General features: G+C 58.1%; 2 protein-coding genes across 2 annotated transcripts; both read left to right on the top strand.

Annotated features, from left to right (window-relative positions):
• Nucleotides 1-715: 715 nt before the first annotated feature.
• BESB_044070 (DNA polymerase family B protein) lies at nucleotides 716-19527 on the top strand (the record flags this gene model as incomplete). The annotated part of the gene is made up of 31 exons (XM_029362858.1): nucleotides 716-971; nucleotides 1013-1510; nucleotides 1965-2116; nucleotides 2253-2430; nucleotides 2729-3056; nucleotides 3679-3760; nucleotides 4041-4409; nucleotides 4600-4806; nucleotides 5138-5269; nucleotides 5559-5761; nucleotides 5991-6334; nucleotides 6697-7103; nucleotides 7428-7601; nucleotides 8084-8238; nucleotides 8381-8698; nucleotides 8845-9958; nucleotides 10362-10550; nucleotides 10901-11212; nucleotides 11461-11533; nucleotides 11979-12852; nucleotides 13132-13621; nucleotides 14136-14399; nucleotides 14833-14997; nucleotides 15658-16627; nucleotides 16961-17000; nucleotides 17141-17288; nucleotides 17622-17821; nucleotides 18106-18196; nucleotides 18633-18697; nucleotides 19053-19097; nucleotides 19413-19527. The coding sequence occupies 31 exons, from the start codon at nucleotides 716-718 to the stop codon at nucleotides 19525-19527; spliced, it is 8958 nt and encodes a 2985-aa protein (XP_029220224.1).
• Nucleotides 19528-23899: 4372 nt separating this feature from the next.
• Nucleotides 23900-25447, top strand: BESB_044060 (ubiquitin-conjugating enzyme subfamily protein; the record flags this gene model as incomplete). The annotated part of the gene is made up of 4 exons (XM_029362857.1): nucleotides 23900-23923; nucleotides 24195-24298; nucleotides 24688-24905; nucleotides 25350-25447. 4 exons carry the CDS (start codon nucleotides 23900-23902, stop codon nucleotides 25445-25447), a joined length of 444 nt encoding a protein of 147 aa, XP_029220223.1.

Raw genomic sequence — 25447 nt, 5'->3', positions numbered from 1 at the left:
AGCGTCAGCGAGGAGAAAGCAGAGAAGACTAAAGAGATTGAGAAAAACGCGCTTTTTTTCTCCCGTGGGTGTGCGGCTCGGTAGTATCAAGACGCGCCTGGAGAAAGAGTCGAGCGTCTGTTGTCAGCGTGTGTGCATGTGCGCGCAGAGAAGCAGCTGGATCTCGCGATTTTTTTTTCTTTTCGTGCAGCGTCTCTAAGCTGCTGTTTTCCCTCGCCATGGTGCGATGAAAGCAGAAAGAGGCAGCGAGAGAGTCAGATGCGATGCAGGCTCCTGCTTCGAGGGCTCGAGAGACCTGACGGCTCGACTCTGTGTCTTCTCTCGGTCTCCAACGAACGCGTCAAGTCTCTCCAGGGACGCAGGACATCCAGCAGGACAGTGCTCATAGCTTCTACAAAGGAGCTAGTGCCTCAAGCGAGGAGGAAAATCTGAAAGTATCTCCTCGCTTCTCGCTCACGCCTCCTGTCTCTCGAGAAACTGCGGCTCACGCGAAGCATGCAGGCCGTTGTTTCTCTCGCGTTCTCTCGTTCCGGCCTTCTTTTCGTCTTCTCTCTCCTCTCGTCTGCTCCGCTCTGTGTGGCCTCTGCCTCCTCGTCTGTTCGCTCCCTCCTTCAGCTTCTGCGTCTCGCTCCTCTGGGGGTTGCCGGGGCTCGGGCTCTGGCGCAGCGCTTCGCCATCTCTCCGTTTTTTCGCTGCCTTCGCCTCGCCCTCCAAGATGCCCAATAGTCCATCAGTAGCTCGGGCGCCCACGCAGCCGGAAGGCGCGCGGAAAGACCTTGCGCGCCGCTCTCTCTCGACTTCGCCTTCCGCAGAAAGAGGCGAGCCTGGCCCCGCGGAAGTCGTGTGCATCGACGCAGACGAAGCGGAGACGGAAAGCGTGGACATTGAGGAAGTCTGGGGGGGCGGCGCGCAGGCCGCGGGACGCGACAGCCTCAAGCGGCAGTACCGACCGAGTGTTTCCACCACCTCTGGTGAGCCGTATATCGATCTCTGTGCGTCGCCCTCGCCGAAGGGCGCCGCGCGGAAGACTCGAACGCTGCCTCCTGCCTCGTCTGCTGCGGCCTCGTCTGCTGCGGCCTCGTCTGCTGCGGCCTCGTCTGCTGCGGCCTCGTCTGCTGCGGCCTCGTCTGCTGCGGACTCGTCTGCTGCGGACTCGTCTGCTGCGGCCTCGTCTTCCTCGTCGGGCGCGCCGGGGCTCTCTGCGCGCTCCTCCTCTTCGCGGAAGGCGGCGGCTGGTGCGGGGGGGGGACATCGCCCGGCGCGTCTTCCGCGGCCGCGGCTTCGCCCTCGCAGGCGGACTTTCCAAGCGCCACGGAACGCGAGGCGCGCGAGAAGCGGAATCCAAACTTCTCGCGGCGCGGCGGCGAGGTCCCAGGGGCCTCGTGGCTCGAGCGCGAGCTCTGCGTGGCCGTCTGGGACGCCCCTGGCACCAAGAGAGGCTACTTGTACAACATCGTCCAGATGCAGGCAGAGATCGCCACGAGTGAAGAGAAAAAAGAGACAGTCTCCGGTGAGTCTTAGCGGAGAGCGGGGGGAAACCCGCCCTACGCTCGCCCGCAGAAGAAAGGCAGCTGGCGAGACCCAGCTCGCCTCCCTGCAGAGATCGCAGCTTTGAGAAAACCAGGCGCCCGCGCAGGTGCATCGCGTTCCTTCCGCCTGTGTCGGATCTCTGAAATTGAACGCAGACGAAGGCAGCGAGCGCCAGGGGGAGGAGAGAAGCTTGGCGGGGGGGAGGCGGGGGCAAAGGGGGGGTGAAACGGGCTGAGACAGGGGCGCGTCTTTCTTTGTCGTTTTCTCGTCTTGACGGCTTCGCGGTGTATGGCGAGACAGCTCTTTACGGGCCTGCTGTGGGGCGTCTGGGCGAGAAGGCGCCTTCAGAGAGTCTGGCTGATAGCCTCATCTCATCTCTCTCGGCCTGCATCGCGTCTCGCTCTCTCGCGTTTTGCGTGTTTTTTTCTCTTCAGGCTTGCACCTGTATTTCGTGTCTGAGACTGGAGCGACGTGGAGGACTTCCCTGCTGCATCGGCCCTACTTTTACCTGTCGCTTCACCGCACGCGAGGCTCGTACTTTGAGCAGCTCAAAGAGGCGCTCCTGGATCTCCTCGGCGAAGCAAATGTAGGGCACTTCTCGCGATCTGTCGTCGCCGCTTGCTTCTCAGCCGCCCGGTCATTTAGAGTTTAGGTGGTTTCTGCTGTATGTTTAAAAAAACTGGATGCACTCGCGCCTTCCGGTTCTGTTCTTCTTGCTTCAGGTGCGTTTCGAGAAGACCCTCAGAGAAGATCTTTCGGACCCCGCACATCTCGCGCCGCTTCACCCGAGCTGGCGCAAGGACGGGGCAAACAGAACGTCCTCTTTCCGCGAATTCATCAAAGTTTCCTTCGCGAACGTCAAGCAGCTGGTCGGCGCGCGCGACGAACTGCGAAAAATCGGTAAAGAGTGTCTCCACGTAGAGAGGTTTTGAGTTGAACTGGGTTACCGCCTCCCCTTGCCCGCAGGAGTCCCGGGCACGCGTCGTTCTCGCGCCCTCGCCGTTTCGTCTTCTCTCCTCTTTTGCTTCCTTCTTTCGCGTTCGTTTTTTGTCGGGCTCTCAGCGGTTTCCAAGCCCGTCTTTGCAGATCCTGCGGCTTTTCTTCTTGTTTTCGGTTTGCCGGTTGGTGCCGGCAGCGCATGCCGTCACCGGCATTGCTGGAAGGGTTTCTGTCTGTCGGGCTTCGTGTGTGCGTTTAGTGCGGCAAAACCGTGAGGCCTGCGAGCGCCGGCGCGAAGAGGAGCGGCTGGCGAGCTTCGCGGAGAAGACTAAGGCGAAGACCTCTGCGTTTTCGAGGACTCTGCGCTCGCCTTTTGCGTCTCCGGACGACGCAAACTTTTCAGATCTCGCATTCATTCAGGGCGCGTCTGGGGACGGAGGAGACAAGGGCGGCTCAGACGGTCAGCGCGAGGGGCGGGATGAGGCGCGGGGGGGTTGCGGCGGAAAAAAATCGAGGCAGGAACAGGGCGCGGATGTCACCGCCCTCATCGAAGACATCTTCGAAGCCGACGTCCTCTACGTCACGCGGTGAGCAAACGGTCATTCATAAGTGATTTGAAAAACATGGAGTCCTACATGCATCTGCATGGAGCTGCGTGAGAGCGGTGCTGGGGAATCTCGAGCGCGCGGTGAATATCGCTTCCAGTCAGCATCCTTGTGAACAATGACGTATCCAGTGCGGAGTAGAAGACACAAAACATCAAGGAGGCAGAGCTATCTGCCGGAGCCTCGTGAGGGTCGGCATATGTCTGCGCAGCGCTGCTCACTTCGTCCTCCTGCCTGTTCGCACGCATTCAGCTTTCTCAGCAGTTGGGTTTGACCCCAGACTTGTCCGCAAACGTGCGCCGTGGCGACGTCGCCTAAGTGGGCATGCATGTATTCATTTCTATTTAGATATATACGTCGCTGCGCAGCGACACATGAACGTGAGAAGGGAGTCACGGACGAACTTAGATGTATGCAGGGATTGCCCCCCCTAAGTATATGTATATTATATATATATATATATATGCACATGTATACATATATATATATATATATATATATATGTGCGTGCGTAGATGCGCCCGTGCGTGGCAGCGGGTCTTTGTGTTTGTCGTGCTGAGTACGTTTGAAGTGTTTGATTTTGTGGATTTTACCTCGCATCCAGGTGCTGCATCGATTTGAAGCTGCGCTGCGGTCTGTGGCATGATGTCCAACGCACGAGCTCCGCCTTGGCTTCTGCCGTACTCGTAAGCGGAAAATCAAACAAAACGCAGCCTCAGGACGACATCGGACGGCGATGCGCGTGCGCGTCTGGCATTCATCTGTACCGAGACTCTCTCTCCCTTCGTTTCGCCCTGACACGCCTCTCCTTCCGACGTGTTCATCTTGTGCTGCTCCCACTCTCCACTTCCTCGCTGTCCTCGCTTTGTCTCTCGCGTGCATCTCGACGGCGGTGCGCGTGCATCTTCCTTTCCACTTCTCGAGCTTTTTGCTGTTGCGTCTGTTGTCTTTTTTCTCCTTCATCAGCTGACTCCGTTGCCGGAGTGCGCCACGGCGCCTCCGCTCCGCGTTCTGGCGTGGGATATTGAGTGTAGCAAGCAGCCGCTCAAGTTCCCGGATAGCAACTCCGATCACGTGATTCTGATTTCGTACATGTTCAACGGCCAGGGCTACTTGATTGTGAATCGGCAGTGGCTGTCGGAGGACATCCATCCGTTTGAGTTTCGCGCGAAGAAGAACATGGAGGGCGCCGGGCGCTTCATCATCTTTAACGAGAAAGGCGAAAAGGAGCTCCTCGCGCGCTTTGTGCAGCACGTCCTCAAGCTCCGTCCGCACATTCTCGCGACCTACAACGGCGACACATTCGATTTCCCCTTCGTTTACAGGCGCGGAGAGGTGCGTGACGGCCGCGAAGGCGCGAGACCTCTGCAGTCCGCTTGGCAAGTAATCCTTTTCACCCTGTGTGTTTCTCAACTACCCTCTGCAATCCCTACATATATTCAAACATACACATGTATATATGTATGTATGTTTGAATGTTTGTATGGAACGGGAGGTGCCTGTGGCGGGTGCACGGCGCGTGCAGATCAACGGGCTGGACTTCAACACGTCTTTCGGCATCACGCCCTTTACATCGGACAGTTCCTACCAGGGGAACAGCGCCCTGATTCACATCGACTGCTTCAAGTGGGTCGAGCGCGACTCGTATCTGCCGCAAGGATCGCGCACGCTCAAGCTCGTCTGCAAGGAGAAACTCCGATTCAATCCGGTGGAAGTCGACCCCGAAGACATGGTTAGGAGGCAAAGAGGCTTCAGGCTCTTCAAGGGCAGACGGGAGGCAAGGCGCGAGCTCTCTGCAGACCCAAAGACAGGGATGCCATGCACGGGCGATCGAGATACAGGCGTTCCCGCAGACACATACATACTTGCACACATGCATACGCACGTGTATATTTGCATGCACGAAATCCATACGGACGCAGACTTGTCTTCTGGGCGCAATCCGCGCGCGAGCATACAGTCCTGCGACGGACGCACGTGCGCGTGTTCCCTTGTTTGCGGGAGAACAGGACGCAGAAAAAAAGTTGCTGGATACGCTTTCGTCGTCGCTGTGTTGTTTTCAGGTCCCGCTCGCGCTGCATCGACCTCAAGAGCTGGCCGTTTATTCGGTGTCCGATGCCGTCGCGACCTTCTTCCTCTATGAAAAATATATTCACAACTTCATTCTCGCGCTCTGCACGATCATCCCGATGAACGTAAGCACCAGATCCCGTTTGCGAGTTCACATGTATATATGCGTTTGACTCGTTTTCCACGCAGTTTTTCCGCGTGACTGTCTTCGCGTGTCGAGCACGCTTCCACGGTCTCCGCTCCTCTCGGGTTCGGGAACCCCTTTTTTCGGCCCCTCTTTCCGCTCTCGGCTCTTTCCTTCTTCCTGATCGACTTGCTTCTATCGTCACTTAGCTCGCCTCCCGGCCGGCGGGGGGTCGCCCTCTCTCCACTGTTTTTCCGGATTTTTCCGATGTTTCCGGGCCCTTTTTGCAGCCGGAGTCCGTGCTGCGGCAAGGCAGTGGCACGCTGTGCGAGCAGCTCCTGATGGCTGAGGCCGCAGGGCGCGGCGTCCTTTTTCCGAACAAGCACCAAACCCGCTACCTGCAGTACTGGCGCGACGAAAAGACGCGCAAAATGCATCTGATTCTCGAGGACTCCTACGTCGGCGGCCGCGTCGAGTCTCTCAAGTGCGGCATGTAAGCGCCTCGCCAGCACTCCAGCGCGCACGCCGACACATATATACAGACATCTACATATGTGTGTACATGGTTGTCTGGAGCTGCGGTGTGTATAGTGGGCGCATGCGCGCCGCCTCTTCCCGGGAGAGAGGCGCGCTGAAGGAGAGCTGAGGCGCGCGAGTCAGGGTTCAGGGTTGGCGCGGTGTCTGCGTGCCTGGGGCGCGTCGACTTGTGTGCGCGTCTTCAGCTTTCGCAACGACCTGGAAGAGACCTTCACGCTGGACAGCGACGCGTATCAGGCGCTGATTGACTCGCTGGACGAGACGCTGCTCTTCTGGCTTCAGCAGGAGAACGGGAGCGCCGCGTCGGCGCCGCTGACACCGGCGGACTTCAGCGACTGGGAGGAGCATCGCAACGACATGCTGGAGCGTCTCACGAGTCTGCGCAACTCGCGCGTCCTCCGCTCGCTTCCCGTGCTTTATCACCTCGACGTGTCGGCTATGTATCCCAACATCATCCTGACGCATCGCCTGCAGCCGCCGGCCGTCGTGGACGAAGACTACTGCAGCCAGTGTCCCTTCTCGAAGGAAGGTAAGCCTGAGAAAACAGCTTCGCCGCCTGCGGAGGCGGGTTCCACGGAGTCCCTCACAGCCGCCTTCGCATCTGCAGAACGCAGCGCCTTGGTCCCTTGTCTCGAGCGTTTGTTTCGCCGACCTCTCGCACGAGCGCGAGCGTCGTCGCTGTCTGAGAGCGTTCAGCGTTGGGTCCAAGTCTTCCGCCGTGCCTCGCTTTGGCCGCGACGCCTTGAGGCGTCTGCGCGATGTCGTGTCGGCATCCGTGGCGCTTCGGCCTGCTGAGGCTCCTCGGGCCTTCCTGTCGCGCGGGTTTCCGCTCTTCGCCGGTGTGTTGAGCCTGTCGGTCGCCGCAAGAACGCTGCGTGCGTGTCTGTGCAGCGTCACTCTGTCAACGGCGCATGACGTGGACGCGGAAGCTCGAGGTGTCTCCCGCGGAGAAAGGCCATATTCTCCCCCTCCAGCAGAAGCTGCAGATGAAGCTCTTCAACGTCTGCACGGCGCCCGACCTGCGCGGAAAGAAGTCTTCGCTGGCGACGGCCGCCCAGGCGCGCGCCGCGCAAGAAGAGAGCGAAGACTCCGAGGCAGAAGAGGACGACGAGGAAGGCGGCACAAAGAAGCGAGGGCGCGGCGGCAGAGACGGGTTCGCCCGCGAGGAAGACAGGCAGGACGCCAAGAGCACGAAGAAGTCGTGGACGGAGTTGACGGAGAAGCAGAAACACATGGAACTCGTAAAAGTCGTCAAGGACTTCTCCGTGAAAGCCTACAAAAAAACCAAAATGCAAAAGGTAGCGCAGACGCGCAGCGCAGCGAAAAGAAAGGAGCGGTCTAGCGGCGTTGTCGCAGACCGACAAACCGGAAAAGCCTCAGAGGACGATGGGCGAGGGGATGGTCACGCGCACGCTCGCGGGGCCTTGGGACTGGCACGGAATACTTGGGGGTATCTCTTAACGTTTATGATCCTGCATCTGGAAACGGAGGCTGTTCCTGCTTTCGCCTTGCCCGCGTCTGCCGCTCCTTGAGTCTTTTTTCTGGTTTGTTTGCGCGTCTGCCCCGCTCTCGGGTCGCGGCGCTAGGCGCTTTCGGGTCTGCAACTTTTCTTCTGTTTTCAGGAAGTCGACCAACACGCCATTGTCTGTCAGCGCGAAAATCCGTTCTACGTCGACACCGTGCGCGCCTTCCGCGACCGTCGCTACATCTTCAAGCGGCGCCTGAAGGCTGCGGAGCGCCTCAGGGAAAAGCTCGAGAAAGATGGAGGCTCCTTCCAGGCCAAGAAGGACGCAGACGTACGTTTTTCCGCTTTCGGCTTGCGCGCGTCTCCTGGTGGTCGCGCTGCTCTGGGCGTCAAATCTGCTTTGTGTGCGTGCGCCGAAGATTCTCTCTCCATTCCCCCGCCTTCGAGGCCTTCACTGCCCTCTCCTGTCTCTCTTGCGGCTCAGAGTCACCTGTCGCATCCGTCTCTTCTCCTTTGCTGCGTCTCACTACTCCGCTGCTCTTCAGCGATTCGATCTAATCTTGAGGTCTTCCCTCTCAGGGCTAGAGTGCCCTCTGCGTGTCCCTCCGTTTCCTTCTCTCTTCGTCCGCGCCGCCCCCACGCGCGGCGCGGTCTCCGTCAAACGACGAACTCGCTCCCGAAGATTCTGCGTGCTCTGCCGTTCTACGCGCGGCTGTGGCTCCGTCTGTTTCTTGTGTCACACGCGCGGTTGCGCGGCATTGCCGGCTGCTGTCCACGGCCTTTTTCTTTTTGCGTGTTGCCTTCTCTTCTCAGGACACGATTCTGCTGAATGACTCGCTGCAGCTCGCGCACAAATGTATTTTGAACTCCTTTTACGGCTACGTGAAGCGCGACGCGGCGCGCTGGTATTCCATGCAGATGGGCGCGGTCGTGACGAAGGCCGGCGCGGACATTATTCAGGGCGCCAAGTGAGAAATTCGTGCCGGAGAGGGGCCTTGTAGGGCTAGTCAAAACGCGGAGCGGAGGAGAGAGAGGGGTTTGACTGGGGGCGTCGAGGCGCGGCGTGTGTGGAGGCGTTCGCGGCGAGTGCTCTCTGCCTGTTTCTTGCAGACGGATGATTGACGGCCTCGGAGTGACGATGGAGCTCGACACCGACGGGATATGGTGCATGCTGCCGCAGAAATTCCCGCAGAAGTACGTGTTTCACCAGAAGGAGACTGGGAAGGAGTTCCGGTTCGAGTTCCCCACGACGATGCTGAATCAGGACGTCCATCGCCGCTACACGAACGACCAGTATCTCGACTACGACGAAGCGACGCAGACGTTCAAACGCCGAATCTGCAACGAAGTCTACTTCGAACTCGACGGCCCCTGGCGCGCCATGTTCCTGCCTGCGAGCGAAAAGAGCGACGATCTTCTCAAGAAGCGGTGCGCGGCTTTCCTCGCCGTTTTTTCGGCGTCCGTCTGTTGGCTCGCTGCTTTTCTCTCTCCACCTCTCGCGCGCTTGCGTGTGCGTTGCGCGCTCTCGAGGGCGGGTTCCATCACTGGCGGCTGTTTCGTGTGTGGGTGTTCAGCTACGTCATTTTCGCGCAGGACGGGTCGATTTCGGAGCTGAAGGGGTTCGAGGTGAAGCGTCGCGGCGAGTTGCAAATCATCAAGTTGTTTCAGACGGAGGTGTTTCCCAAGTTGATTGAAGGCAAAACGAAGGAGGAAGCGTACCGCGCGGCGGCGGCGGTGGCGTATCGCTATCGGGAGCTGCTGACGAGTCGGGGTGTCTCGGTGCAGGACGACGAGGACCTCGAGGAGCTGATTGTGACGAAGAAAGTGCTGGCGAAGCCGGTTGTTTCGCAGGGCTTGGGGAAAAGCACCAGCATCACGACGGCGAAGCGCCTCGCGGAGCTGCTGCGGAACGAGACCTACTTGACTGAAGCACCCGTGAGCACGCAGTACATTGTAGTCAGTCGGCCGGTGGGCGTCGAGAAGACCGCGCGCGCGGTGCCCGTTCAGCTCTTCCACGCAGACCCCGAAACCAAGGCGTTCTACTACCAAAAGTGGCTCGGGCTCCTCGCCAGCTCCTTCGCGCCCGCCGCCGACGGCGACGCCGGCGACGCCGCCGCCGCCGAGACAACGCCCAAAAAGCTCGCGCGCGGAGCTGCTCAGGCGAGCGCCAACCGCACTCTCGCGGCGATCGACATCCGCCAGCTGATCGACTGGGACTACTACGCAGAGCGCCTCGATGTCCAGTTTCAAAAGATCCTCTGCATCCCCGCGATGCGTCAGGGCCTCCCAAACCCCATCCCAGAAGTCGCGGTGCCTGAGTGGCTCAAGAAACAGCAGGCCGCGAACAACCCGCTCCAGTCGAAAATGGAGCACTTTTTCCGTAAGAAAAAAACCGACGAGGTCGCGAAGTTCGCGCCCGAGCCGCGAGACGCCTCCCAGGCCGAAGGGACCCTCTTCGGCCAGGAGGACGACGAGCCGACGCCCGTCGCAGTCGAGGACGCCGCCGCCGGCAGCAGGGAGGAAGACGCACAAGACGTGGTCAGACGAGAAGAAGACAAGGCGAAGGAGGCCTTCTGCGCAGAGCGAGAGCGCGCGGCGAAACAGAGACAGGAGGAAAAAAGACTCTGGTCAACAGATGTCGTCTCGTGGATCCTCGCTCAAAAAAAGAACTGGAAACAGCAGAGAGACGTAAGGGCAAGCGCGCAAAGAGAAAACAAAGGCACGCAGAGACCCCAAGAAGGCTCACACGCACCTCTGCGACCGCGCAACCAGTGAAGGACAGAACCCGTGTGCTCCCTCTTTTACCTCCACGCTCCCAGAAACACATGTAGAAAACCAAACAAATAAGTAAATAAATATTAGGTTCACATATGTGCGCATATCTAGCCGCCGGCCTACCTGGGATATGCACGCCTGTTGACGTCGAGGCAGCAGATCTGGGTCGTTGTGGAGGCGAGTGAAATTCAATCTCGCGTGGATGTTGTTTTCGCGTGCCCGCTTCGAGTTGCTTCATCGTGGTCGCGTAGCAAAACGTATCTTGCCCAACTCTTGAGTCGTCTGGCATCGCTGTCGTTCTTGTTTTTCTCCTCAGCAACTTCGGCAGGCGCGCGCCCGCGCCCTCAGCGCCGTCCAGCGGCTGCCGCCGGGCACCTCGCGGGCGGCCCTTATAGCCCACGTGGGAGTTTCGAAGCTCATGAAGCACTGGGGACTCTCCCTCCACGACGTCGCGCTGCTGCTTACACAGCCTTGGCATTTGCTGGACTTTGCGGTCGACGCGAAGGTGAGCTCGAGAAGCGGGAAGGCGAGGGAACAGGATGACTTCGAGGCGACGGCGCCTTCCGCACCGCGGCGTGCGCTTTTTCCTAGGGAATAAAGACGAAATGAAACCTGGGGACATCTTCCAGCGGTCAGAGGGAACGCATTGGGGTCGACTCGCATCCCGGGTTTGTGGAGTGTCTTCGAGACGCTCTCTCTGCTCATCTCCCCGGTGGCTGCGCAGCCTGTCTCTCTCCCTGGAGTGTGTCTGTCTGCTCGAGTCGAACACCACGCAGACGTTGCCTCATTCGTTCCTGCAGTCGTCTCTGCGGGCTCAACGGAGCATCTGGGCTCGGCGCGCATGTGTGTGCGCAGGATCCTGGGCTCTTCTACTGCCGCGTCGCGACGGATGCGTCGCGGGTCTTTTACACGATTCCGGTTCAGGTGTACCGGCAAGTGTATCTGAACACGAAGCGCGACATCCGCGAGCGGCTGCAGGACAGCGACATTCTGTCCCCCGAGGCGGACATCGCCCTGAAGCCTCTGCGCGGTGTCTACTCGCTGCCCCGCGGGATGAAGCAACAGCAACTGCTCGAGATGACACTGCCGGAGAGTCTCTTCCAGTCAGAAAAAGAGAAGCTGCCTTCGCTCTTCTACAGCGATACGGCGGCGATCTACGAAACTGAGGCAAGTCCTGCGCGGACGCGCGACCCCCCACCGGACTGGAAAGCGCCCCAGGCGCTTGCGTCGCGTGCGCGGCTGCGCCTCAGAGGCAGCAGCCACGGAGCGAAGGCTCCAGTTAGCACAAAAAGGAGAGACTCTTCTTCTCATGGCAAACTACTCGTGCCGCGTGGCGCTGGAAGGAGCATACCATCCTCGCTAGTTTTTTTTTTTCATTTTTCTCTCTTTCTGTGCGCGGTCGCCTCTGCTTTCAGATCCCGCTGGATTTCCAGTTCCTCTCCAAGGTTGGAAACACGATGGTCGTCGGCTCAACGAACCTGGAGGAAGGTGTGCGGAAGATGTCGTGTAATCTCGAAAGTAGATCCAAAGCGAAAAGGTTGCGCAGCGTTGTTGCTGCCTGTCGCGCGGCGTATGCATGCATTTCCATTCCTGCAGAGATGTCGGCTGCCTCGCCGCGAAAAAGCGAACGTTGGATCACTGGAACTCAGCGTCACTATCGGGAAACGTCTTCACGGCGACGCGCGCACATCTTGTTCAGATATATCTATATATGTGTATATATGTATCAAGGATAGATAGGGCTGAGGGTTTGTTTTCATGAAAAATGGTGTATGTGTGCGCGTGGTCGCGCTTCTTGGCATGCATGTGCGGACCTGTTGAGACTAAGGGGCCTCGACGGAGGGAAGCCCGGAGGAGGGCGCGGGCTTCCGCTTGCGGGGCGAGTCTCGTTTTCGTTTGCATTTATTCGTGTTTCTGGTTTCTGGCTTTTCAGCTCTGCGTCCAACGGATGGGCGCTTTTTCTCTCCCTCGCTGTCGCGTTTTTCGTCTTCGTCCCGCTCGTCCTTCTCGTCGGGTGCGACTTCGTCTGCGTACCTTTCCGCGGTGTCGCCGATTCTTGTGCACGTCTTCCACCACAAGGCGCCGGGCGCGGAGGCCATCGACCGCATTTTCGTCGCCGTCTACGAGCCGCGGCAGTCCTGTGCGTTCTTCGTCGGCGGCGCGCTCAAGGAGGGAAACGTCGCGCGCGCGGATCCCGTCGCGGCCATGGACGAATTCGTCTCGGCGCTCCGTCGGGCCCTCAGGCGCCGCAGAGAGCGAGCCGCGGAGAGCGGAGAAGAAGCACCCGCGGCGGAAGACATGGAGGGGGACGGAGAGGAGGACGCGCAGCCCGCGCATTCTCAGTCGGTGGCGGACAAGGCACGCGCTTCGCAGAGAGGCGAGCCGGCTGAGGATTGTGGCGACATCGATGGCCTCGAGACGCTTGAGCCGCGAGACCTCGAGACCTTCGCCGCGACCTTTGCCCGGCTCCGCCAGCCCACGGTGCACCTGGGCTCCTCCGCCACCTCGCAGCGCTCCGTCGCCGCGGTCCTCCGTGACCTGGAGGCTGCGCTGCGCGAGAGACACTATCGCTCCGCCGCCTCTGCCTCTGCGCCTAGTGCCGCGGCACGCAACTCGCGGGCCTCCGCTCCGAAGCCCCTCGTTTACCTCTGCTCCACTCTCGACGCGGAGGAGCTCGGCGCCTGGGCGTTGCCGACGCACGCGCTTGGACCCTCCAGCCACGGACCGGGCGGCGAGCGCCTCTCCGTCGTGCACTGCAAGGGCCTCGACCGGCGCTTCAGCAGAATCAAACGAAGCAATTTCGCAGAGTAAGCGCCCGAAACCCCCCGCGCGGCGCGGCGGCTGCGCAGCGCCGTCCCTCTCCCCAGCGCAGACCTCCCGAGTGTGTCCGCGGCCTCGGCGGAGCTTCGCGACAGTAGAAGGCAGACAGTCGCTGGAGCAGCGAGCAATTAGGAACATCAGGCGTCCCTGATGAAGAACCGCTGTGCCTCTCTTCGGTTTCGCCGCGTCTAGCTTTCTTCGCCGCTCTCGCGCCCGGCTGGCGGGTTGGCTTACTGTCTCGCGTTTCGAGTGTGTGGCGTTTGCAGGGACTGTCTGCGCGAGTCGTTGGCGCTCCTTTTTTGGCAGCACCGCGTGTTTGAGGAGTCTCTCTGGGTGTCGCGGCTCTTCTCATTCCCTCTCGGGAATCTGCTGGCGCTCGCGACGCCGCGGCGGACGTCGCCGGCGTCTCCACTCTTTTTCTCTTCGGCCGCGGCGCAGCCGGCGAGCGCGCCTCACACGCGGCTGCTGTACGACTTGCACTTTGCGCAGCTGCTTCGCGAGCGGAAAGGCATCTTGTGGGGCGGGCGCCCTGACGTTATGCATGCGGTCCCAGGGGCGCATGCGGAGCCGGCGGCGGGTCCGGCTGAAGCCCGCGACGGCGCGCGCGGCTTGAATCTCGAGCGCGACGTCGACCTGGGCAACGCGCGCCTCAGCGCCCTGAACCACGCAGACCACGATCTCGCCGCAAGCATCGAGCCGATCGTGGAGCCGGGCATCTACCGCAGCGTCTGCTTCGAGATCCTCCTCAACGACGCGGTAAGACCGAACCCGAGGAGGAACCCAGCCTGCGACGAGGCAGGGCTGAACGGAGAGGTTCTTTCAACCCGCAGGAGCAGACATAGCGAGGCGTGTCTGTCAGAAAGCTCAGTAGGAAGCTCGGAAGAGACGCACGCGACGGGCTCGAGCAGACGCCCGTTCGCAGTGGGTGCCGGAGAGGATATCCTATATGCCTCGGCTCGCTCGCCTGTTGCCTCCCTTCAGAGGGGCGGGGGAGGCTACGGAGTCTTTGGACGCCTGCTTCCCTTTCGGCTTGGCGCCGCGTTTTTCGGGCGTTTGCCGCACTCGAACGGAGTTCTCGGTGCCCTCAAGGGGCTGTCCCCAGCCGCCCCGCAGCCCCGCGTCCCCCAGCCGGCGGTCTCGCCTTATCGGAGAAATGTTGGTAAAACGGTTTTCGCCAGCAGACGCGCCGCTAGTAGAGGAGTTTGCGAGGCCGTCAGGACAGACGGTCGCGCCATGTGTCCTTCCGAGTCTGGTTTGCCTGCGTTTTCAGCTCATTTTCAACAGCGTGCGGCTGTGCGACAAGATCGACCCCGAGTATACGACGGCGTCGGACTGGCTGAATCGAGAGAGCAGTGCACTGAATGCAGCTCGCCGAGAGAACCTGTTGAAAAGTGAGAACGACGAGGGCGCGACAAACGGAGAGAAAGCAGAAGACGGAGTAGACGCGGAAATGAAGGACTTCGACGCGAACGGGCCGGACGACGGCCTTGCGGACTTCCACTCAACCACTCAGTTCCATCCTGCAGCCTTCAGAGTGAGCGGACATCTGAAAAGTACACTCCCAGGAAGCAGAGACGAGATGCAGATCGATACGCCCCGTTCTGCCTGCTTCCGGAAAGCCAGGGGAAGGCTCGCTTCTGTCTTCCGCGGGCCGCCGCCGTTTCCAGGGAGCGATCTGCCGTGAAGCGGCCCAGAGGACGGCAGAGAGAGGGAGACAGGCCCTGGAAGCACGCGTTCGTCTCCAGGTGCAAGCGTCGCGCAGGCGCAGACAGCTGTATGTCCACCCCGCGTGCGAGCCCGTCTCTGGAGGACACCTGAATACCCCGAGACGGAGGTCACGCGCATCAAAAAGTACGCTGGGGAGCGCGTGAACCACTCGCGCGCCGTCGCCTTCTCCTTCGTCGGCTTTTCTCCTGGGCGCAGACCTCCTCATGGTGGCGGTTTTTTGGTGTGTTTTCTCTCCTCAGACTCTCGGCCGCAGTCTGGAGGCGTTGTACAAGGATCTCTCCTCTCTGCGCGGCCGCGTGGCCTATCCGTCCGTCGTGCGGCACCTCGTCGCCCTGCCTAACTTCTTTTACGCATGGGTGTGCAGTCAGGAGGCGCTTCTCTTCGACCCCGCCCTCCATCAAAAGGTGCGAATCCGACCCTCGCCAAGCTCAGCGGAGACCCACGCAGCCACGAGGATGTGGTGTAGTATCTGTTCTTGCCTTAGGCCGGGGAATAGGTTCATGCATACAGAGGCGCATGTCTATATACATATATACACATGTATAGATGTACGTGTGTGTATATTCGTGCGTGATCTACGTGGAGTCAAGAGGACGGCGAGTGCAAATCTAGATGTAGAGCTCATGCGGGCCGTGACGGTGTCAATGTTTTCGTTGCCCTGCAAGTCTCAGCAGCCAGCCCTTCAGAGTGAGCTCTTCCAGGGTTTTCCCCAGGCGGGTTTGTAGTCGCACACACACGCGTCCGTGAGTAGACGAGAAAAAACACGTGCATGCCTTTTGCCAAAGAAACCGTCGTGGGAGAAGAAAGAGGGAACGGGTTTCGGTTTCATTTCGGAGATCTGCCTGTCTCGGAATGCACTAACGCGAGCAAACACCCCCAAGCCCCCGCCGGACAGGTGCGGTTTGTCTGCGCGTCTCTACTTACGCGTGCGCCTTTCTGTTGAAGACGCCTTCGCGCTCTGGGCCCCAGTAGCGCTCGTGCGTGTACCACATATATACTGATATATCTCCATATGTCCGTATATATGTGTTTGCATGCTTTGTTTTGTGTGTGGTGTGCGTCAGGTGCTTCGGTACTGCACGGTCTATTTTTCTTTGTTTTTGACGGAGCTTTCGGAGCGTCGTAATCTCACCGTGGTGTTTGCGAATCCGCGGCGCCTGCTGGTGGCGACGCCGCACGTCCTGCTAAGCGAAGGCGAGAAGCACCTGACGTCGGTGATTCTGCATCTGAACCGCAGTCCGCTCTTCGACGCGCTCCCAGTCACTGTCTCCTCTGCGTTCCTCGCGGTCGCGCAGCTGGACGCCTCTTCGTGGATCGGCTACAAAGAGATCTTCGGCGAAGCCGAGGAGGCGCAGGATGTGCGTGGCGACACAGAGAGCCAGGGCAGTCCGCAGCGCCAGCCGTGGAGAAAAGAAATCGCCGAGCTCTTAGCCCGACGAGGCAGCGCCGACGAGTCGCCAGTGGCGCGACGGCGCGGGTCGCAAGCGGCCAACGGCGACGCCAGCGACCTCGACGAAGAAGAGGAGGAAGAGGAAGACGCTGAGAGTGTGGGTCTGCCTGCGGCCGCGACTCCAGTCGAAGATCACCTCGTCTTTTTCTGCTGTCTGCCCGTCCCCGTTCGGCGTTTCCTGCGCGCGCTGCTAGATCGCATCGTCCTCTCCCCGCTGCAGAGTTTCTACCGAAAGATCTTCGAGGACGAAGACGACCTCGCGCCGAGCGCGGAGGCGGCGAACTGCGATGCACTGGGCAACCAGGTTCCGCTCGCACTCCTCAACATGACGCCTGAAGAAACGAAGAAAGAAATCCACACTTTCGTCGCGGCGCTGTGGTTCACGCCCAGCGACATCTTGCTTACTCACGACGAGGACGAAATGGACGCGGCAGACGAAGACGAAGCCAGGGGACGCGCCCACGGCGAAAAACGTGCAAAGAAGAAAATCCACTTCCTCATGAAGGCGCTGCAAGAAGGAAAGAAACTCACGCTCTTCTCTCACATTCTCCTCTGCCTGGAAGACCCCAGATTCATGCTGCAACGTGAGACACAGACACACACACTCGTGGCGCGCCTCTTTGCGCGTGTCTTTTGAAAATCGAAATTCCCGCCCTTCCGCTGGCGTGTGTCTCATTTGCATCGGGTAAATGTTTTTTCCTCATCGCTTCTCTTTGGCAGCAGTAGCTCTTTCACACCGCATTGATCTCGATCCGTGCCCACGCCTCCCCCGTCTCTCTGTTTGGGCGTCGCCCTTGCCTCTGTGAAGAAAGGAGAGTTCTGCGCACTTCCGTTCTCGCTCTCAGTCTCTGTTTTGCGGCATAAAGAATTACGGTTTCTTCCACGCACCGTTCTGTGTCGTTCTGCTTGCTCTGCAGAGTACGGGCGAGTCGACGCGATGGGTGACCTTTCCTTCAAGTAAGGCTTTCCTTTCCTGCGTGTTCTTCGCGATCTTCCTGTCGGCTTCCTGCGTCTGAGTCTCGTTCCGCGGACTGTCTCACGCACTCCCTGGTTCTCACTGTTTTTCTTGTGTGTTCGCATTTTTTCAATTTGTTCAGGCAGCTCGAGTTCCCGAACCGCCTGGGCAGCCGCCTGCGGCATACGGGCGGCAACTGGCGCCTGGAGGCCGTCAAGGTGCTCGTCCGCCTGCTGGCTGTGGATCGCGCGATAGACTTTACCGCGGACAACTGGGCTCAGGCTTTCGACGTAAGCGCGGAGTCTGCCGCTGAATCTGCGAGACGCAGCTCGACGGCGACCGGCGAGGCGACGGCTGGTTGTTGGTCTCGCAGCCGGGGTCGAGGGGGAAGCTGGCATTCGTAGAGACCCGGTTTTCAGTGTAGCCGCGGCCGCAGAGGAGTCTCGTTCCTGCTTTCTTTGGTGCGCCTGGTCTCACCCGCTCTCTCGCGGCTCGCGCCGCTTTGTCGTGGTTCGCTCTGCTGCCCCGTAGGGGTTCTTCACTGTTACCTGCACGTCTCTTCTCTCCTTCGCCCCACGCCTCACACGCGGTCTCCGCCTCTTCACCTGTCTCCTTGTGTCCAGGAGCGTCGCCACGAGCTCTTTGAGCTCGCGGGGGAGAGCGAGTTCTCGCACCTCGGCTGGCGCAGTCCGCTCAAGTCGCTGGCGCTGCGCGACGTAGAGTGCGGGGCCTGCCACACGGTCGCCAACCTCGATCTGCTTCTCTGCATCCGCGAAGATCAAGAAATTCTCGAAAACGGAGAAGTCGTCGAGTTCAAAACTTGGTGAGAAATTCGCGCCCGGAGATGAGAAACACTCAGTGTGGGCGTTGCAGACTCGAGATCTTGGGCTCGTCCGAGGAGCTCGAAAAAAAAACCTCGCAGGCGTGCGGGAGCAACGCCTGAGCCGCGTAGCCTTTTAAAGCGGATCCGTCGGACGGGTCTTGCGCAAATGAAGAAGAACGGACCCTCAGCGGCTCGCCGAGTTTGTAAAAACCTGTCACGGCCCGCGAGCGCGTCTGACACACGCCAGAGGACGCCGATGGTGGGTGTCGATTTGCTTTTTGCAGCAACTGCCCGCGATGTGGCGAGGCGTTTCCAGATCCCGTCATTGAGGCTCACCTCTATCGCGCAGTCGGAGCGAAATACTACGCCTATGCGGTGAGGTCCTCATTTATCCAGACAGATACGCCGGTAGATCGCATCCCTGACAGCGAGCGCGACCGCTCGCGAGTGTGGATATGGGGTGCCTGTGCAATGTGAATACGTACAGCTCGATGCAAATGTAAATAAATAAATAGAGAGTCAAAGGGCATGCATGTGTGGCGAGCTGCTTAGATCGTCGCACATGTGTGAGATAGCGAGTGTCATGTGTGAGATAGCGAATGTCATGTGTGAGATAGCGAATGTGAGGCGGCTTTAACTTGAGAGAAAGCTGAAGAGAATAGGGATGGAACGAGGTCGCGGGAAGCATGCTTTTCGAGCCGGAGGCATGCAAACGAAGAAAGAGGCAGGCGGGTGCGCAGATGAGGGTGTGTCATTGAGACAGAAGTGACAGCGAAATGTCGCCTGCCAACCTGTTTTTTTGCGTTTACAGGCGCAGGATCATCCATGCTCTGCTTGCAACGCCGTGAACGCGCTGTATCGACGAAGCAAATGCAGGTAACATGCATGGTTGGGAGGTGTGTGCATGTATGTTCGCATGCGAGGAACTAAAACCGCGCGTATAGGTGCTCATAAAATGTTGCATCTGCCTCAGCTGAAGCATATCTTGTATGTGCAAAACTGTGGATATGTGTTCGCTTGGTGATCATATTCCAGGGAGCTTAAAGTCGCAGTCCAACATCAGCGTCTATTTACCTTGTAGCACTCCTTGTGGTTTGACGTGCTGGTATGTCGTTTTCTTAGTTTGCTGCTTGTGCGCTTCATCTTCCGGTCTGTCCTTTGCGTTCCTTGTTCGGTTACGCCTCGTCATCTTTTTCCCGGTATTCTGACGTGTACTGTGTTGCTGCTACAGATGTGGGAAATCTCTCAAACCGCGACTCAGAGCAGAGGACTGGGAGTGAGTTTTGCTTTGAGAAGTCAACGTGTTCAGAGGCGCACCTTTCGCGAGTATGAACGCGCATGCGTATGCCGCGTGCGCACATTTTGTGTTGTAGTGGACGGATGGCAGCCAACGGTTTATGTGAGCTCCAGTAGCCCCAGTACTTGATGAAGGGGACAACTGTGGGAGCGAAGAGGTGTTCATTGAATTGGGCCCTTTACAAACCAAAAGTGCATGCAAGCGCGAGTATAGGCAGGTTTGAATGTATGTAGGTGCACATAGTCTCCTTGCGGCATTAAGCTGTGTGTGTCTGTTGCCATGTGGGTGTTGCAGGGAGTTCATCGAGAGCGTTCAGGAGTTTGCTGTGGAAATGGGGTACGCCAAGCTTCAATATCGCCTCGCAGCTCTTCAGCAAGCGTGTCTCCTGCTGGGCGACTCAGCGGCATAAGCTGCCTCTTAAGTCGTTTGCGTGTTTTTCGTCTGTTTTTCCGCGTCTGTCTTTCGCCTTCGTTTCATTCGTTTCAATTTCTCCATCCGTTCATTCGCTGCGTTTCCTCGTTTCGTGTTATTCTCTGCGCCTGCATCGTTTTGCTTCTTCTTGCGCTGGTGGTGTTCAGCACGCCTCGGGAGCTTCACCTTATTTTTCTTTCGTTTCCCTTGTTCTCCCTCGCGTTTCTTGTGCGGCGCGGAAGTCTCCGTCTCTCGTGTTAGTATGTTTCCTCTGCGTCTCTCTCCGCGTGGAGGGAGTTTCTAACTCGCGCGGGAAAAAGCAGAAATGCAGCGTCATCTTTTGTTCCAGGAGACGTGGGTGGTATAGAAATGTAACCCAGTATGTTGTATATGGAGATTAACATGTCTGTTTGGTGTATCTATATTTCTACTGGCGCCTGTATCTGCGTAACGTGGTGGGCGCAAATGGAAGTCTCCACGTTTTTATATATGCCTATTGCGGGTGAGTTGTGCACTTCACAGCTGAATAGTGTCACCATGCACTGAGAACTTGCTTTGACAGTCCGACTTTTCAAGACCCCGTTGTTGTCGTTTATTCACTAAAACAGTTGCTTGACGAAGCAGCCAAGTTTCCATTCATAGGCAGTTTTCCTGGCAACATGAACAGAATCGCGAGGCAGTCTTGCCGCCTGCGAGCAGAACGCGGCATCAATGCTGTTCGCGCAGAGCGGCCTTACACAACCTGAAGCACTATGATTTGCATCAGACCTCTGGTGCCCAAAAGAAGCGTATTTGTTCATCGGTTTCAAATACACTGAAATATAGTGTCTTGAGTCCGAGAAGCCTCGCACAGTGACAGGGTGATTCTTTGCATTATACTGCAAGTGAGCAGCAGCTGTGTCCCCCGTGCTGGAAGATGCCGAAACTGCTGTTCCATATGAGGTACTTATTTCCAATATAGTCAAATAGAGAATGAATGACAGAAGCGGACTCTCAGAGCAGTAGGACTGCCAAGCCTTGACGTTTTTTCGCGTCACGGCTAGAAAATATCGCTCTGAGTTTTCGAGCATGACGTCAGTGCGGGTACACTGCCACCAACACACACGCCAGGGAAGAGATGCCCGCCTCCCGTCGTCCGACGGCGTTGCGCTCTCTGCGCCGGGCGGACGCGGCTCGTCAGCCAGGCCGCACGAAGGCTCTCTTAGAGCTAGACGGGTAAGGCGCGGCCTAGAAGACACGTGCTCTCAAACACTTTCCCCTGCGTTCAAAGCGTTCTCTGGTTGGTGGGAGGTGTGGAGGACTGCGCAACAAGGACGAGAGCAAGCTTGCTCGTTTGTATGCGCAGGAACACTGGAGTGTTAGCAGGAGAGCATCTGCATGTTCTCTTGGATCAGTCTCTACCTATACAGGCTGGCGGAGCACCGTGGAAGATCCGAACTTCGAGGAAGCAGTGGACGGGAGCCAAGCTAACAATCACCTTGGGGGAAGCAGGAGTCTGGCGACGGGAAGCGGGGGATGTCCCGTCGCGTAAAGACACAAAGTGAATTCCTGTCCGTATCGTGGTTCGCCCGCTTTTTTCCCGCCGGACCCGTGCTGGAGCACTCCGTGTTGGCACCCGAGCGCCGTACCATCGTAGCTGCCCGTTCTGAACTGGAAAGCTAGTGCACATATTTCCAGCGAGCTCTCACGCATTCTCTCCAACTTGGAATGCAAGTTGTTCCTAACCGAACTGGAATCGACGCAGCCTACTTGTTGTCTACCAACCGCTGCTGCGCGGCTATGACCAGCGTCCGAGCCACATCCCATGCTGCGTCGGAGAGGCTCTCTGCCGGAGCCTGTGCGTTTCTTCCGCCTTGTGCAAGCCTCGACACTTCTTTTGTTGTGCAAAAAAGCTCCATGCCCCCCTGACGGCGCGGACGCCCCTCGAGACCAGAACCTCCGCAATACCGACAAATTTTCTCTGCTACACTGCTGGCTAAGCGGTTGGCTACGCGGCACATACTACCCGGGGCCGCATTCGCGAGGCGCGAGCTCCCCTTCCACGCACCGTTCCGCAGAAAGTTAGCACACACGCAGTCCTGCATGGTATCTCTACTTCGCCGCCCTTACTTTGCAGAGAAGATGCGGAAAACCACAGCTTCCGACTAGTGGTTCCTTCCACTGTGTACGCCCTGCCCGTGGAGCCGTCTGTCTGCTCGTCGAGGCCCCAGCTGCGCAGTCGTCCCTGCCTCGTCCGTGAAAACCATACGGGGGCGGTCACTTCTGTCTTTTCCTGACTGTTTCTGCGGCCGTCAAAGACACGTAGATTTTGCCAGGCCAGAGTTTCAATCACCGTGGCCCTGCCACGGCAGACGGGGGCGTGAACTCGCACGCCACGCGCCGCCGCCGCAATATGCGTTGGGGATGCGTTTCGTATAAAAGCCGACTGAGTGTCCTGACGGGTGTCGCCGCCTTGCACCCGCTTCGCTTCCCTCTTCAAGAAGAACGGAAAGCTGAAATTCTTTTCTTTCTTGCAAGATCCAGATTCACGCTGTTCACTGTGAAGCGTTGGTTTGACCGCCGGACGCCAGTTCCGCCGATGTGACTTTTATTCCGTTTCAACGGGAGCATGCAAAGGCGCGCGCGGCAGCTGCGCGTGTGTCTGGGTACTAAGCATATGCGTAGAATGCACATCCTAGGCGACAAAGTGAGAGTGCGTAAACGGCAGACACGGAGAGGAGGCCGAGGGCGAAGGTGGGGAGCACGACTAAACACCGACGAAGGCGATTTTTCCAGGCGTGGAAATCCTTTTCGTCTCAAACTTTATTTTTTTTCGGTTGGGTCTCTTTTTGACTTTTGTTTTCTTTTCCTCTCTCCCTGCCTCCCCGCGTCCTTCGTTCCACAACTCCGGGAAACGACGACCTGCGTGCGCCACCCCCAGCGGTAAAAACCAATACACGAAGGAAGAAACTTACACGGGCGTTCATTCGCACGGCCGTTATATATACGCGCCGCCGTCGACCGATCCAGCTCACTTTGCTGTTTCTATTTCAGTACCTAGAATCGTCTCCAGCGAGTGTTTCTCGCGCGTTCCTTCTGAGTTGCAAGTTGTGCGTTCCAACGTGTTGCAGTCCAGCACTCTCGGGATACACTCGCCGGAGCGAACGAGCCACGAGAGCAATGGTGGCGTTCGTTTCTTGCGTTTCGCGCTTCCTCGCTTGCCCGAAATGAACTCGCAGTGGGATACTTTGAGCAGGAAGGAAAACGCGTTCGAAAACCCCGTAGAAAGCTCCCTGACAATTTCTGCTTGCACAAAAAGGAACTCAAGCGCGCTGCCACGGAAGTTTGTCCGTCGGGAGAGCCGAGCTTCCAGTCCGCTAGGCCTGCGTGGAGTTAACTCCCTCTTTCTTCTCGCCCTCTGCAGCGGATTCGTGTTGCGTCTGTCGTCTCTCGGTCGAATGGTAGCTCTGGACTTGCATACTCTCGTGCTCGCCCCGCGTGTGTTCCCCTAACGCGCTACAGGCGGAGTTCCTTCGCACTGTGTGGTGACTCTGTTTTCGTTTGTGGGAGGGGCCGCTGCAGGTGATACCTGGTGTCTGAGAGCACGGTGAACTTTTCTGTATTCAGATAACTCGTATTCGGGTCTAGAGGAGTCTGGCGTCGTCGTTGTGTCTTGGACGTGTGTGCGCGTGGTTGGCGGCCGGGATCCTTCGCGAGAGCTCTTCCGTCACTGGCGTGAGGCGTTCGTTTTTGCATTTCCGGCGGCTCAGCTTTGCATCAGCGCCCCGTGTGAGAGTGCCTGTGTGAACTGCTCAGATTCTGTGCAGTGTCGTGAACTGTCGCTTCGCCGCGTACGTGCCGGACGGTGCCGAGCCACCCGCCTGCATCTTGAGCTCTGTTGTCGTGCCGCGCGGGCGAGGCAAGCAGAGGGGCCTTCGCTGCGGTAGTGAATGCAGGTTTCTGGCTCCCGGCAAATCGTCTTCCAGCTTGTGTGTGGCGAGTGAATAAGATCCTTTGAAGACTTCCAGTCAAACGGCGCGTCGGCTGCTTCGTGTGTCGCGTGAGTTCGGTGTGCAGGGGAGGCGAGTGACCAAGGCGCGCTGCAGCGCTGGTGAGCTGCGCGTTGCCCGCGGCTGTGTTACGCTCGCAAGGCTGCCGTTTTGCTGCGTTGTGTGTGTTTTCAGGAGCCAGACGGCGAACCCCTCGCTCTCGGACCGCGCGCACGTCTCTTCAGTCGAGGTCTCTCATCAAGAGAACTTGGTTTTTGTTTCGCTTCTTCGCCTGTTGTCTCTGCTTGACTCAGTCGCCCCGCGACGAGCCCCTCCCTGCTGTTTGAAGGTCTTGCCTTCCAGTCTCGTCCACTGCATCCCTCGTTTATAGACTCTGGGACAATGGCGCTCAAGAGAATCAACAAGGTAAGCGAAGAAGAAACTCGCTTTCTCCTTCCGTCCCTTTGCCGGTGGCGGGGCGAGGGACGGTGTGCAGTTCGTCGGAGTCTGCGCAGCCCGTCCACTGCACACGCATGTCTCTGCTCACACATCCATATACACATTCGCCCATATTGTCTGTTCAGGTGTTTTTGTACCCGTTGCCGTGTCGGCTCCGGGGGGCGCTGACTGGTCGGGAGAACGACCTTCGCCTCTGCGGAGATTCACAGTGGTGCTGCGGCGCGTGTGCTGTCTGCAGGAGCTCAATGACCTAAGCAAGGATCCGCCGACAAACTGCTCGGCCGGGCCTGTTGGCGACGACATGTTCCACTGGCAAGCGACCATCATGGGCCCTGAGGACAGGTACGCTCGCCGATGTCTGCTTACATTTACATGTATGCATATGTTTATGCGAGTGTGTCTACATATACATGCACGTCTGTATATGTGTACTTGTATGCTTGATCCCGAACACTGGCGTGACCTGGAGGGACGCCGGCGTTTACCCGTCGCGGGTGCATGGGTTTGCGGATCTCTGCCGGTGTGTCTGTGCCTCTCTGCATGCATCCATCGACATCCTCTATATCCTCTATCCATACACAGTGCTGGAAGGAAAGCAAAAGCCAGGTCCTGGAGGAGGACTGGATTCACATGTCTGCGTGTCGTTGGTTTACACGTACACATATTTTGATACGCATATCTCTGTTTATTTGTAATTGTTGTTGACGAATTGCGGACGTGTGTGTTTGCAGCCCGTACAGCGGAGGAGTGTTTTTCTTGAACATTCACTTCCCAAGCGACTATCCGTTCAAGCCCCCCAAGGTGAACTTCACGACGAAGATCTACCATCCCAACATCAACAGTCAAGGCGCGATCTGTCTCGACATTCTGAAGGATCAGTGGAGTCCTGCGCTCACCATCTCGAAAGTCCTTCTGTCCATCTCTTCTCTCCTCACAGATCCTAACCCTGGTAAGCGCATGTATACGCAAAGTCAACTGTTCAGGTGGATATTCTAGTGGTGCCCGTGTCTTCTTTAACTGAGAGGGTTTTGTGGACATTTTCAAATCCACTTTCCATCTGCATGCGTAAATACTTGCATGCGCTTTTTTTTTTGCGCTCGAGACGCAGGGAATTGGCGTCGCGTGAAGTGTCTGCCAGCTTGCATTTCGTCAGCACATATATACATATATATTTATAGATATATTTATATGTTTATATGCATGCGTATAGAGGCGCGTCGATGCATGCGGGCGTCTGAGGGGTGTGCCTCGCATTTTTCCAACTTGGAAGTCGTCCAGGACGCACGTGTCGCACGTTGTTTGGCGTCCTGACGTGCCGTTGTGGGCTTGCGTGTGTGTCTGTGCTGTGTCTTCTTGTTTTAGTCACGGGGTGTTTTTGTGTGTTTGTTTGCAGACGATCCTCTGGTTCCTGAGATCGCGCATCTGTACAAGTCAGACAGAATGCGATACGACCAGACGGCTCGGGAGTGGTCTCAGAAGTACGCTCAGTAA

Source organism: Besnoitia besnoiti, chromosome III (genome assembly GCF_002563875.1).
Source record: "Besnoitia besnoiti strain Bb-Ger1 chromosome III, whole genome shotgun sequence".
NCBI lineage: Eukaryota > Apicomplexa > Conoidasida > Eucoccidiorida > Sarcocystidae > Besnoitia > Besnoitia besnoiti.
The sequence above is the reverse complement of the archived record's forward strand: the minus strand, read 5'-3'. Positions and strand labels throughout refer to the sequence as shown.